General features: G+C 40.3%; 1 protein-coding gene across 3 annotated transcripts in view; it reads right to left on the bottom strand.

Annotated features, from left to right (window-relative positions):
• The window catches only part of robo3 (roundabout guidance receptor 3), a 232,753-nt gene that overhangs the window by 36,400 nt on the left and 181,508 nt on the right, over nucleotides 1-14,845 (bottom strand). For all 3 annotated transcript variants that reach the window (XM_062961269.1, XM_062961268.1, XM_008119088.3), the window contains exons 7-8: nucleotides 3,828-3,952; nucleotides 1,026-1,197 (exon numbers count right to left, since the gene is read on the bottom strand). In XM_062961269.1, the coding sequence (XP_062817339.1) occupies nucleotides 1,026-1,197; nucleotides 3,828-3,952 (297 nt within the window). The remainder of the gene's footprint in view (nucleotides 1-1,025; nucleotides 1,198-3,827; nucleotides 3,953-14,845) is intronic.

Raw genomic sequence — 14,845 nt, forward strand, 5'->3', positions numbered from 1 at the left:
GGCAGTTTTGGAAAAGTGTGCTTGTTGCCCTAGAAACCCAGCTGATGATGCTGGGACTAAATGAGGATTTCAGGGTTACAACCTTCTTTGTGATGTTAATCTCTCCCAATTGTTTGCCACCAATGGATCAGGTGTGGCCATTAAAAAGAGAGGGGGGAGGACTCTATCAAAGGAAGAGGGCTGGTCTCTAGGGAGAAGTTCTGTGGGTGGCAGGGGACAGTGAAAGAAGGCAGTACAAAGCTTTTCATTTCCAGGTCACTAGTTCACCAAGGCACCCGGCCTATTGGGCATAAAAAGAGACAAAGTGGGCACTGGGTCAAACTGAGAGTCTCCACAGGCCAGGCCAGCTCTTGGTACCTCCTGCCTTTACAAACAGTCCTATTATTAGGTAGAGGGATGCAGGAAAAAGTTCTCATTTCCACCATGTTGTTTTTGTTGTTGTGTTCCTTCAAGTTGTTTTTGACTTACGGTGATTCTATCCCAGGGTTTTCTTGGCAAGATTTAGAAGATGCTTGTCTTCACCTTCCTCTGAAGCTGAGAGCGTGATCTGCCCAAAGTTACCAAGTGCGTTTCCACAATGGAGCAGGACCCTGGTCCCTCAAAATCTCCATCCAACACTCAAACCAGTATACCATGTTGGGCCCCACAGAAAACTCTTATTATTTATTATGCATAAAGTTGCTAGATTGAAAAGTGTAACTATAATGTTTGTGGGGAAGCGGGAATTTCCAAAGGAAAAGCCAAGGGGTGACAATATTGGTCCCCACACCCTCTGTAGTTGCCCACCCCTTAACTAGATGGATCCTTGGTCTGATTCATGAAGTTTCTTCCTCTGCCCTCATTTCCATGACCTCAGACAGGTCTTTCAGTGAAATCTATGCCCACTCACCCTCAACCTCCACAATATTATTACTACAAGAGACACCTCCCTCTCTCCAATAGCTTCTTATGTGATTGTTGTCACCTATCAGTCAGGTTTCCCTGCAGTGTTGAAACTCTGCTTTGGCATAGGACAGATAGCTCACCATCTTCCACCTCCAGAAGTGCTTTGGCCAAGATGCTTCCTGCCACACTGATTGCCTGGCACATGTAGTAGCCTGAGTCAGAGGTCTGTGCATCTGTGATTGTCATCTCACCACTTGGTGATACAGAAAAACGGCCCATAGCTTGAGGGGGCTGGCTGGGAAACAGAAGGATCTACAGGAAAGAAAGTTGAAAAAACAAGATATATTGAGTCCCCAACGAACTGAAAACATACAAGAACTTTTTTGTGTGCAGGAGGAATACTGCAAATCCCCCCAAAGGCAACTAGTTGCTTCCATATTAGTATGGCAGTGAATCAGCTTGATATGTTGTTCACTTCTGTGAGAGAGGTTGCAGATATTGCTATACCAGATCGTACAAAAATGGCACTAACATATTGCCTGTGAGGTCGTTCCACTGCCAGTTGTATTCCGAGAATTTTTGGTCTTCTCATTGTGGTGTCTCTGTGTGTTTCCTGTATACATAAAATGTCACACGAGATGTCCTCAGACATTTTGGCTAATAGCTCTTCCTTAGCAAGTGACAAACCTTCTATATTAATAGACATAATTGTCAGCAATGGTCTTGATAAAGACCTTTGGTGTTCATCCATTTGTGGATAGATAAAACACGTTTAAAATGTTAAAAAAATGTTTAAAAGCAATGCAATGCTTTTGGGTTGGAAAGATCAGCCGTTTACAAGAGACGTTGCCCAGGGGACGCCCGACTGGATTTACTCAGTCTTCGAGGATGCTCTTTCCGACAATGCGATTGCTGTTGCCTGCTTTTGGTCCAAAACTATTTAGCTGTTTGCGATTCCTTTATTTTATCACTTTTAAACTTATTTATTATGCAATGCTTTTGACACGAAATAAAAAAAGCTTGATATGCCAAACTAAGCTTTCGTGGAGCTATCCAAGGTGCTGAATCCCACTCTCTATATTCCCATCCAGCATTTTGGAAAGCTCCTTGAAAATTAAATCTGAGTTTTTAAATCAACTATCCACTAATCGTCACTGGCTCCTGACCTCAGTGGAAATCAATTTTCTACCAACATTTTGCAGAGTAATCATTTCCCATAATGCCTCTCTTGCTGGGACACAATAGCTTTTTAAATTTTTTAATGTCCATATTCATTATGGGGAGAATATAATGGGATCTAACTTGTCTGTCCTACCTGGACCTGGAGTTAGGCCTTTGCTTGCTCTGAATAAAAAGGAAATTAATATAGACACTTTCCATTATTTTTCAAAGGATCAGAATGATATCGGCTACTGGGCATATGGTACAAAGCAAATTTCACAAACCTTCAACTATGAAAGTAACTAATGCAGCTATTGTTACTCTGCAAAGGAAGGGAAGTTATCCCTTGAAACATTCCAATCATAATGGAACTGAATTATGCCACTGGGAAACAATGAGTTACTTCCAAGCTCTGCGTCTACATGTGCTGTGTGTCATGAAGATCTGCGCTGCAGTATATCTGTATCTCTTTTTTCTTGTCTTTCCATCACTTACTCTCTCAGGATACGAGTAACTGACACAGTAATTGCCCAGAGCTATTTAAAGACATCTTAGAAAATGCCAATTGTTCCTTGCAAGGAAGTGGGTCTCTCTGGGGACATACCTGCATCCCACTCACTCTAGTTGGCAGACTATGGCTTTTCAGGCTTAGAAATACTACTGATATAAAATCTCAGTTCTTGCTCTGAAGTCTGAGATTCAGGATGAATTACCTACAGTAAAGAGCACTTTCTCCCATATTATTTCTTGTGTTTTAGTTGTTTTAAAACCTAAAACCAGAACTGTGACAAAGAAAGCAGCTCATGAGCTTAAGAAACAGGATACTGCGGCATTTTTAATACAGCTGATTCTTGTCTCATACCTGAATGTATTCCTTGATCTCAGAGTTGGCTCCACAAGCAGACCTCACATAATGTACTTTAGATTATATCTGATTCATCCATAGCTCACCGTTTCCCCAGTGATAGCATTCAATGGGTGGACAGAAACCCACCTTGATGGCATTTCGGAAGAGTCTGAAAACTTGGCTTTTCATCTAGGCCTTTGGTTAAGATCGCCTTTTTCCATCACAATTATTATGCTCCTCGACCTATTGTACTGGTCGCTCTTCCCCTGATTCCTGATTGTTTGATATTATTCAGGACTCTTCCCTACCTAATGTGACCTTAAATGATTCCAATGCACTTTATCTATTTATGAATTTGTTACTCATAATGTGCACCTTGCTTATACACTATTGCAACCTCATTGTTTTTAATTTGATGTGTTAATTCTGTGTTGTGTCTTTTCGTCTATTGTGTATATTTTATTACTGGTTTTTGTTTTTGTCCTTTGATGTTTCATATTTTATCATTGCTTGTATTTTGATTTTGCTGTAAGCCACCCTGAGTCCTCGTCGGGGGAGATGGAGGCGGGATATAAATAAACTTATTATTATTATTATTATTATTATTATTATTATTATTATTATTATTATTATTATTATTAAAGGTCTCATCAGATGACTTAGAAATCCACTGGGCACATATAGGGAGACATGGCCATTCAAACATTCTGGACCCAAGCTGATTTTCCATTTCCATTTCAATAAGCATTTGAGTTCAATTCAATTACATTTGAAACTGTTGTGAGCTATACATTTTTAAGTTATGTTTGTTTGAACTGTCGTAAACCACACTGAATCTCCATTTGGAAATAAAACGGGATATAAATACAGCAACAACACACACAAACTTACATGCATACAGGAACCCCCCCCCAAAAAGTCACCCTATACTTACTTGACTCCCTTCCTTTTGCCAAAACACAGCTGGTGGGGGGTTTCCTTTAGTCTCACACTGAAACGTCACAGTTCGGCCTTGGGTTACAATTTGATCCCGAGGACGGGTCACTAATTGAGGTGGAACTGAGAGAAAAGAAGAGATGGAAGAAAGAGAAAGACAGATTAACCCTGCTGATCATAAAGCATCCCCACTCTTGATTTAGATTCTATTTCCCAGATTTTGTGGAAGAGGTCCTTTTCTGTTATCAATATCTATTTCTCTGTATACAGTAGCTCTCCTTGTTCCTGTGCTCAAATCATTTAAGAGTCACATTGAGGGATTGATTCTGTTTCTGACCTCTTTAATCTTTGCTTTTCAGGTCCTTACCTGCTTGAAGAGTTTCATTGCTAGGGCGTCTCTTTCTTTTTGGCTACAAATAGTATTATTTTGCATTTCTCCCTCACAATGTTCCTGGCTTTGTCTAGAGTTCTGGCTTCCTGTCAATTAAGCTTAATAGTGGAAATATATTTTTTCACATTATCTTCAAATTCTATTTTCAGATTGTATTTAAGCACGGTGGACAATTTTGTGTTTTTCTCTAGCCTTATTCTAACTTTTGATTTTAGTAGTACATGGTTTATGCCACAATCTGCTCCTGGGAAAGACATTTCCCAAAATCCTTCTCAAAATCCTAAACTGTCACTATCAGACAGGGTGGGAGTTGTGATGGTGCAATAGGTTAAGGTTGGGTTGCTGACCTGAAGGTTGCCAGTTTGAATATGCGAGATGGGGTGAGCTCCTGTCTGTCAGCTCTATCTTGCAGTGACATGAGAGAAGCCTCACAGCTAACAAATCTGGGCATCCCCTGGGCAACATCTCTGTAGATGGCCAATTCTCTCACACCAAAAGCAACTTGCAGCAAGTTTTCAAGTCACTTCTGACATGATAAAAAAAACAAAACAGAGAAAATACTAAGCTAACAGTCTAAATTCATACATAGTCATATCCTATGGCATTGTATAATAGTAATGTCTACTTTTGCTTCATGTATTCCCACTGCTGCAATCCAGAAGGTTTTAGAAACAATACTAGCCAGAAGACTTGGCAAGGGAGATGATAAAAAGGGGATGATTCAGAACTTGAATAAAGAAAGAGAAGACACGGCATTGAAAAGGACCGCTATCACACAAATGTATAAAATGAGGCAGACAAGAAAGGAACAAGTTCCCGAAATCAGTCACCTGACCAAAAATAATGTCTTGGATTTAAATTCCTCCCTGAACACTTCTGGCTGGTTTAGATTCCCTCCCTCTGCACTCAATGCAAGATAAATGGCATTGGGGGATGGTTTATAAAAAATGGTAATCATCTGCCTTATCTCTTCTTGGCTCTTCAAGCTACCTAAAGCAGCAAAGAGACAATAGGCAGAGCTGCAAAGAATTTATGGGTCACAGGGCTGCTCTAAAAAGGAGCTTCAGGTATGCCATTGTCATGCTGATCACTGCAAGCTTCACTTTAATGAAGTTAGAGATTGCCAGGTTACCCGCATGTTAAACTGGGAGAGGGGAGTGAGCGAGCGGGTGCCTGCTTTTTAGCTCTCCTGCCTGTCCCCCAAATTGTCTTTCCCTGCCGAATTTCCACGGAATGAAAAGAAAAGCCTGCTGATGTGCAACATTTATTGATTGGCACAACAGTGGGACAGAGCAGGGAGAGATCAACAGGGGTAGGATTTGAAATTGGAAGCTGCCCAGGCCCAACGTGGTTTCTCCTTCCAGTGTTCAGGCTGGCTGAAAGTCAAACTGTTGAACTGCAGAGAATAGAAGGTAGAAAAGTTTATGAGACTGCTATCTGCTGCCAGATGTCAGGAACAGAAAGTGATTACGCCTGACAGTATTTACCAAAAAACCACCAAATTGGGATGGACAAAGGTTTTGCTACTGGAAAACCAATATCTGTCTCCACATATTGCAATGCAAGTTAAAAAATAGCAAAAAACATGTGTGGTGCAAAGCCAAGTTTGCAAAAAGGCTACTATATAAAAAAACAGTTTAGCAATAAATCCAATTCAAAGTCTTAATTTAATATTAAAAAGTACAGTGGAACAGGTAGATATTCAGAGATGGGCTGGAATTCAATATCATACTGTGGATGTGTGGCACAAGTTGTTGGATTATGGTTGTATGTATATGAAATGTAAATCAAGTGTTTTCTGCTGTTGTGCAAGAGTGTGTGTTTCAGCAATGAAACAGTTAACAGCAGGCTAGTTTTGACTGACAGCCTGCTATGACCTATCAGGCATGATTTCTGGCTTTGGAGGTCGGAACTTCCTTCAGACTGAGTAATGTATTTTCTTATCTCTGAGTGTGTTGAGTTGGTGCTTGCCAAGCGAAGAGGCTTAAGAGAAATGCCAGCTCATAGCGATGGCTTTTGCTATGCTTTGTAAATATGTTTGTAGATATTAAATAAATGTTTGGACTTTAGACTAGAGATGTCTTTGAGTCTAACATTGAACAGAGGAATTGGTGTGGCAGACGATTGCAACCAATTCATCAGGGTGCTGGAGTAGATGATTGATGGAGTTTGAAGAAACCCACCCAACACGCACCCTGACCTCCATGCAGACACAAGTAACCTAATTGCCCCTCCTCAAACTATTGTACTAGGCATCAGGGGTATGAAAAGAAGGGAGGTCATGCTTCTGGGGACTGGGTCACAGGAGGATGACATATCCATCCTTTTCCCGCTATCAAGTGAAGCTGCAACAATCAGGATCAGGATCCCTTTAGGTGGTGGGGGACCCATGTTGGGTAGCATCATCCACCTGTGCTTCGATAGCCAGCAGAATGGACCTGCTTCTCTCCATGTGGCTGATGGATAGTAAAGCAGGGAGTTGGCTGTGGGGAAGACACTACTTATCATGTTCAGTGGTGTCTTTAGAGTTCTAGCTGTTGTGGTAATCTCTGAGCGGTTAGACTCAATTTAACCCTCTCTGGGGGAGATTCCACCAAAATGTAGCAGAGTAGCAAAAAGCAAAACTTTCAAATGCAGCAGTTACTTACACGCGGTGAGCAAAGAGTAGCCTTTCAGCTTAGGATGGCAATAGATTGCAGAGTCTCAGTAAAAGTTCAAAAAGCATTTATTTAGGTAAAAAGAATTCCATTATAGATAGAAAGGCTTGGGAGCTGTCTAGTCTACTCTAGACTGATTTCTAAGGAAAAATAAGAAAGCAAAAATAACAAACATCTACATAGTTACATCTTGCCAGGAGAGACAGCAAGATGCTGCTTGTTAGCTAGAAGAACAAAGGGAGAGAGAACCAAAATGGTTCCAACCTCATGGTCCAGTTTATTGGGGCCATAAAAGACATTCTGACCAATGAGAAGTTAGTGTCCCTAAAGATTCACATTTCTACTAACTTCAAAGTAAGGGATGTGACGTAAACAGGATAGGGTGAAACACAGTAAAGCCTATATAGGCATGCTTTGGAAAAGGGGAAATGATTCCCTCAATCTAACTCTATCATTTATCTGACTACATTTAGACTTGAGTAGTCCAGGGTGATTCCCAACACTAGCCACAGTATTTTTGGTATTTATTTGTTTGTTTATTTATTTTATATACCGCTTTTCTCAGCCGCCACCCTAAAGATTGATTTAATATATTCTTTTCTTCCAGACCTTGCATCTTAACCCAGTGGCGCAGTGGGTTAAACCCTTGTGCCAGCAGGACTGATGACCTGAAGGTTGGGTTGCTGACCTGAAGGTTGCCGGTTCAAATCCAACCCAGAGAGAGCGCGGATGAGCTCCCTCTATCAGCTCCAGCTCCATGGGACATGAGAGAAGCCTCCCACAAGGATGGTAAAAACATCAAAACATCCAGGCATCCCCTGGGCAACATCCTTGCAGACTGCCAATTCTCTCACATCAGAAGCGACTTGCAGTTTCTCAAGTCGCTTCTGACATGAAAAAAAAACCTCACTAAAAAGGAAAATATATCTTACTAGATGCTCCTACCCTTTCTTAGTGAAACTAGCCTTTCTCGGGATTCCAGTAAGAGTTCTAGAAAGCTTGGGGACTTCTTCAAGGGAAAAACATAAACAATGAAGGCTCACACAGTTCTTTGTATTACAGAAAAATTAACCGCTAGGGAGAAAAGTCCCCACATTGTCTCAGAACTCACACATTTCTGTAATCCTAACCCATATAACCCTTATAGTCCCATATAAGTAACATTTGAACGTCTCATGAGCTGTTATTGGAATCTTGGGATGATCAGGTGCTTAGGATATTTCCTTCCTTGATTTTATCTTCCTGATATGTGTGGCATGAGCCCCATGGGGCACCAAATCCACCCCCTCCTTCCACAGTCCACAAATTATCAAAGCTTGAGGCCAGGATCATTTCGGCAAGTGCGTGTTTGAGTTTGTAACTTGAGGCTTTGAGTCATGTTGCATTCCCCACAGCGTTAAGGAGCAATTGCTTTTTCGGGTGGCCATAAATTCTCAAGAAGAGAGGCAATTAAAAAAAACAGCAACCTGACAGGCTTTCCTTGGGGTCCAGAAAAGGCCACCCCTCTTTTGCCAGAGGTCAGGCTTTGTCCCCTGTGGCTTAAGTGATTGGTGAAGGTGGGGAGGTTGTATGCGCATATGTGGTTGTGAAGCTTGGAAAGCCAGCAGCAATAGGAAGAGCCATTACATAGTCATTGCAATGGGAGATCTGCTGCCTTGGGCCAATTCTGCATAGAGTAGTGAGTGCGGGGAAAGGGGAGATGCATGCAGACATGCGTCTGGATGCAGGCGGAGTGACCTCTGATCTGCCCGAGCAACAGCTTGTTGTCTTGGTCCTGCCACCTGCTTCATAATCAAATCAAGATGTAAATGGGCAGGAAGGAAGGCAGTAATTTTTGCCTCTTTGGTTAATGATTGCCGGGAAAGCCCCCTTCCCAAGTTTTCCTTTCTTTCTCTCTGTGACGCACAGACACCAGGCATCACTTCAAAGACTGGAGTCTGGATGATGGAAGGGATATTGTGATTCTGGAAATTCATGACTGCCGCCCTCCACCACAGCCTCACTCTGGTTTCGCCTTTCCCACTTCAAAGGGAAAAAAGATAAAATGATGGCAAGAATGACCTTGGGCGCCCTAGGAAATGTTCCTGCCGCCCACAAATCCAGCATGCAGATAAGAGATGATGGTAGAAACAGCCACTGCAATACCTCCCCATCTTCCCCGAGGCAGGAAATTGAACTGCTGTTGCTAGTGGCTCACAAAAGAATGAAAAACCAGGAGAAAGTAGCATTTCCTATCATCTCCCCATGTACCTCTGGGGCTATTATCTTCCCTGCTACAAGAAAAGAGATGGCTTTGTCCTGGGGTGATTTATTAGCCAAAAACAAAGGGAGGCAAAACATCACACAAAAAGGGAAAGAGATCTGGCAAGAACACTGCACTCCAATGAAAAAAGAGGACACAGCTTTTCAGGCTGTTGGAGATATGAAAACCAGACAAATGTATGGGAAGCAGACATAATTTCCTAATATTTTGACAGTGGGATACAGTAACCTGGAAGGTAGTGTCATTTGTGTCATTGATGGATTTTATCAGAGATATGTTTGGTGCTCCATGCAGTCATGCCGGCCACATGACCTTGGAGGTATCTTCGGACAACGCCGGCTCTTCGGCTTAGAAATGGAGATGAGCACCAACCCCCAGAGTCGGTCACGGCTGGACCTAAGGTCAGGGAAAACCTTACCTATAATGTTTGCCTAGCAGAGAACTTTTAAATGGTTATGACTGTGTGGTTTGTGGACTGGATTAGATAGTCCTTGGAAACCCTTCCAAGTTTCCCACTCAGAGCAGAAATATTCATGTCAAGGGAAACACACAGGTGAGGAATCCAGAGATGGCTTCGAAATCACGCATCGATATGTTTTTAAATGCATCCTATTATTTTGATTTACTTTAATATAAGCAACATTTAATTGTTTGTTAGTAGTACAGTAGAGTCTCATTTATCCAACATTCTAGATTATCCAACGCATTTTTGTAGTTAATGTTTTCAATGCATTGTGATATTTTGGTACTAAATTCGTAAATAAAGTAATTACTACATAGCATTAATGTGTAATGAACTACTTTTTCTGTCAAATTTGTTGTATAACATGATGTTTTGGTGCTTAATTTGTAAAATCATAACCTATTTTGATGTTTAATGGGGTTTTTCTTAATCTTTCCTTATTATCCAACATATTCGCTTATCCAACATTCTGCTGGCCCCTTTATGTTGGATAAGTGAGACTCTATTGTAGTTGTTTTATATCAGTGCACTTTTATAATGTATCAATTTATGGCCTATTAGTAAATAACTACTATTAGTATCTTGTTAAACGACAAGAAAGTCGAGGTAAAAATGTAATGAACATCTTGTAAGGATATGCTTCTCCTTCTGCTTTTGTAGCAATTATTATGAACATGATTAATACCACAGATTTAGCCCCAGTTATGAAATCTGCAGAATTTCAGGATAGATGCCATGGAGGGGAAGTACTATTCCATCTTGGGGGAGAATGATTTGCTTTATGGCAGGAGTGGCAAAGTGAGAACTTTCGTTCACATATGGGCCATAGAAGAAAACGTTCATAAAATTTGGCTCTGAAATGCTCAGAAACTATGTCGGGGGGGGGGGGGGCATTTTCACCATGTTTGGAGCTCTTTTGACCCCTTGTTCTTTGGATAGACGCATAAGATTGCTCCTTTGTAAACCGGTATTTTAACCATGAAATATTGCGTAATACTTGTGTTCTGTCACTAGGTGACAGTATAGTGCACGAACTAGAGCCAAATAAAGTACTCGACCTTCAGGGATCTGCTCATCCATGACGTCCACATATTCCGTTTTCTCTAATAATTATTCATGACAAAGCAGAACATGCCATTCCAAGTGGTTAATGCACAAAGGAGAAATCACTCAATGAAAAACCAGAAATGAAAAAGTTTGGGAGCTGCTTCAGACTGTTAGGAGATATACTGTACTCATTAATGTTAGTTTCAAAGAGCAATATACAATAAAGGTAAGGCAATTGTGTCATCAAGGAGACATTACTATATAAACTCAGTATCAGGTACCAAGTAGCAGTTCAAAGAGCCAAGACAGCATTATAAACATTGTAGGAGACAAGACCAAGGGCCATTAAATACAAATATTGGCAGGCTTTACAAACATAAAATGGTGAAATGCAGTCCAGTTCTTAATGCAGCAGGATTCTGGAATTGCAAAAAAAATATCAAAGGGCTGAGAATGCAATGTTATACTGTATTATACACACTTACCTGAAAATAGGTTCTATTAATGGGACTAACTTCTGAGAAACTATACAGGGAACTGAACTGTAATTTAAGTCATTTCCAGTACTGGATTTGCTACTTAATTGTGCTTTACTGAAAGACAGTCAGAAGAAATTTTTTGTTTTTCTAATCAGATTTGTTTGGTAATTCTTAAGACCAATTGATTTGATCTAGACACAGACTTCTGTAAAGTAAAAGCCCCAAAATCACATGCACAAAACTGACCAATGGGTGCCAACCCTCATCCATCCCAGCATGCAGCAGAGGTATGAGATGAAATGAATACTTACGGAATGGGCCAACTGGAACAAAGAGAACATATGAAAAAAACAAAAAGCACGAGATGAATTGGATCAAATTAAGGTGGCATGAATGTTTAAAGTGTCAATAAGAAAAGATGTCCAGAATAGAAGAAGAGGGGACCAGAGCCAAATCTGAATGGATGTCTTTGCCAAACCAACATGTGAAGTACACATAAACTGGATGACATTCAGAGATTTCCCTCCCTATGTAGATCAGCAAAAATTGGAAATCCCTTTCTAATGCTATGAAACCTTCCCAATGGAGCTAGAGATTAAACTACTATAGGTGAAACAACTGACTGTTTAGTTTCAATTTGATTCTTTTGCTGTTGGTTAGGAATTTTATAGCATTAAAAAACAAATGTAATGCTTGTGGTGGTCCATTTAGATCCTTTGGCAGAGTTTAGACAGAAATAAAAAACAGCATTTGTTAGTCATATCATAATTTATAGTTTGGACTCCAAAATCTCCCCTTGATTTAGACATGGGGTAGACTTATACATGAGCATATACAGTAGGTTCATAATTTTTTTTTAAAAAAAAAAGTCCATCTAACCAAAGGGTGCATTGCAGGTGACTTTTCTAGTTTCGTCCTTTAATATCGCTGGATGTCCACTGTCTAAATGAGTGTTTCCCAACCTATGGTCTGTGGACCACCAGTGGTCTCCAAGAACTAAAGTATGGTCCTTGGCCTCACTGTTACTACACCGTTGCAACGAGAGTGACTGGTCTCGTGAAACCCTCTTATAGTGCCAAAGCAATGGGGATGTCAGGAGGGGAGAGGCTGAGAACCCACGAAAGGCGAGACAATAAGCCTCCTGACTGCTGCTTCTCCTCCTCCTCGCTCCCCCTGAGCGGAGCCATTCTTTGAGCCATCCTTTGAACCCAATCCATGATTTTATCACTTTATCTTGTATGTGGTTTTTATGACTTGCTTTTATTGTCTGATGATTTGTTTTATTGTTTTGTTTTTATATTGTTCTGTCCAGGCTTGGCCCCATGTAAGCCGCCCCATGTAAGCCGCGGGGTATAAGAATAAAATTATTATTATTATTATTATTATTATTATTCTATGTGGCCCTTGGTGTCTTCATTTTTAGGCCTGTTCCTGGGGTTATCTGAGGTGCTAAATCAGAAAAGTTCATTGGAAAGCCCATATTAGTTCTAGATTATTAAATATGGTTTTCTGTGGATGAGCAGATAGCGACTATTGGATGGCATATGTTCTGTATCAGAAACTAGAGCTGATGTGGTCTATCCAAGGCAATTTTCTGAATCAGCACCCCAAATAACTATACCAAATTTAAAGTTGACAAAAACTTATTCATAACCTTTTTGGCACTAATGTTGGAGAGTGGTCCATGGTCAAAGTGGTCCCTGGTCAAAAAAAGATTGGAAACCACTAGTCAAAATGGATCACCAAAGGCATGACTGCTTACTCTGCCTTCTATGAGCTGCACAGAGAGAGAGGGGAAGGTAGCTGGCAGCACGATTCCTGATCCTCCTTTTCCTATGACTCAGAATGTACAGAGTAAGTAATAATAGGCAGAAAACCTATCACAATTTTTCAAAAAGTAATCAATTGCACTCTGCGTGTTACAAAGAAGAAGTTCCACCTTGTTTCTATGAGGAATAACTAATTATCAAAGTAACTCATTAGAAATCAAAGTTCCTTTCCAGCTTTAGTCAGGAAACATGATTCCCTTTAAATACAAGGCATGGACAATGGCTCATATTCCCTGAAGGAGCTCCCCTCTCCTTCTATTCTGGCAGAATAAATGTATAAGAATGAAAGAACATTGATGGTCATTGGTCACACCTGATATTGTATTGTAGTACATCTCATTTCAAAATGTTTCAGTTTGTCAATGTTTCAACAAAATGAGACTTGGAAGCAAGAGAAATAAATCAGGAGTCCACTAAGAGGCTGTTTTTAGTTTTTTCCTGGAACACTTCATGCCTCGTGGGAATTTCAAAATGTCATGCACATAAAAATGGCCACTTCTTTTGCCACACACCGAGAATGGAGAACAGCATCACTGTAGATAGTAGATCAATATCTTTTTAAAAAAATAAAACACTTAAAGACTTTGTGAAGCCTTCCTTTAACAGCTCATTTAATTTGTGAGATGTTGTGTTAAAAGCTTCTTCAAAGAAAGGGCAGTGATGAAAGTGTGCTCATTAAACACATAAAACCAAAGTGCAGCATTTCATGAAGTCCTATTTTAAAACCCGAAGCACTGTGGAATGAGGCAATGGTGCCTGCCTTTCTTTCTTATGGAGGAGCAGGGGATGTGAAAAAGACAGAAATGTTTTATTCAATGTATGCATAGAGATTTAAAATATGTTCTATGAGGGTGGACTCAAATTAACAGTGTAACACTATGCATGTTTAAACAGAAGCAAATTCCACTGAGTTCAGTGGGAGTTATGCACACATAAATGGGATGATAAGTCAACAAAATGAATCAATGAAACCAAGTATGGGAAAGGGGCATTTCAGAAAACCAGTGGCCTTGTAATTGCTCAGTCCAGTGGCAGCGATTCCACATCAATGGAGTGGTGAACCCATTTCTCATTGTAGTTGAAGCCTTAAAGAAGATATTGTGGAAAATAGCAACCTTCTTCAAGTCTCCACTAGTTATTTGTTACATATATATTTCAGATTGCTTACTATATTGCATGTGTGTTTTACCTTAACTCTATGTTGCGGAGGGGCTGCACACCATGTGATCAGATCTGGGTTTGTTCATGACTCAGACTCCATTTTAGAAACAGTACAGTTTAGAAGTCAGTAGAAACAGTATGCAGTTTGTAAGACTGTAGAAGATATGCTTAGAGCAGTGGTTCTCAACTTGTGGGTCCCCAGATGTTTTGGCCTTTAACTCCCAGAAATCCTAGCAGCTGGTAAACTGGCTGGGTTTTCCGAGAGTTGTAGGCCAAAATACCTGGGGACCCACAGGTTGAGAACCACTGGTTTAGAGACTTCAGTAGAAACAGATGTATGCTTTAAGAAGTCAGTAGGAACAGAATCTGTACAGAAGCCATTCAACTTTCAATTAGAAACAGAGACTCTATTAGACTCTCAGACCAGAGATGCATTAGATTATGGACTGTTAATTCTAAGATTGTTAATTCTGTGTTACCTACACAGAGAAACTACTTCAAATCCTATTTGTAACTGAATTGATAAGCAAAGTACCTGTATGCAGAATGCATGAAGTTTGTGAGTAAATCAACTATATTACTTTTAAAGAAGTCTGCTTATTTTTGTCTCTTGAGAGCATGATTTAAAGCCAAATATATTTTAAAATAGAGTAAATGTTTTTGGGCAACTAAAATAACACTTCTGAAACTCTGCTATATGTGTGTGTGTGTTTTGTGCATTGGCAT

Source organism: Anolis carolinensis, unplaced genomic scaffold (assembly GCF_035594765.1).
Source record: "Anolis carolinensis isolate JA03-04 unplaced genomic scaffold, rAnoCar3.1.pri scaffold_8, whole genome shotgun sequence".
Lineage (NCBI taxonomy): Eukaryota > Metazoa > Chordata > Lepidosauria > Squamata > Dactyloidae > Anolis > Anolis carolinensis.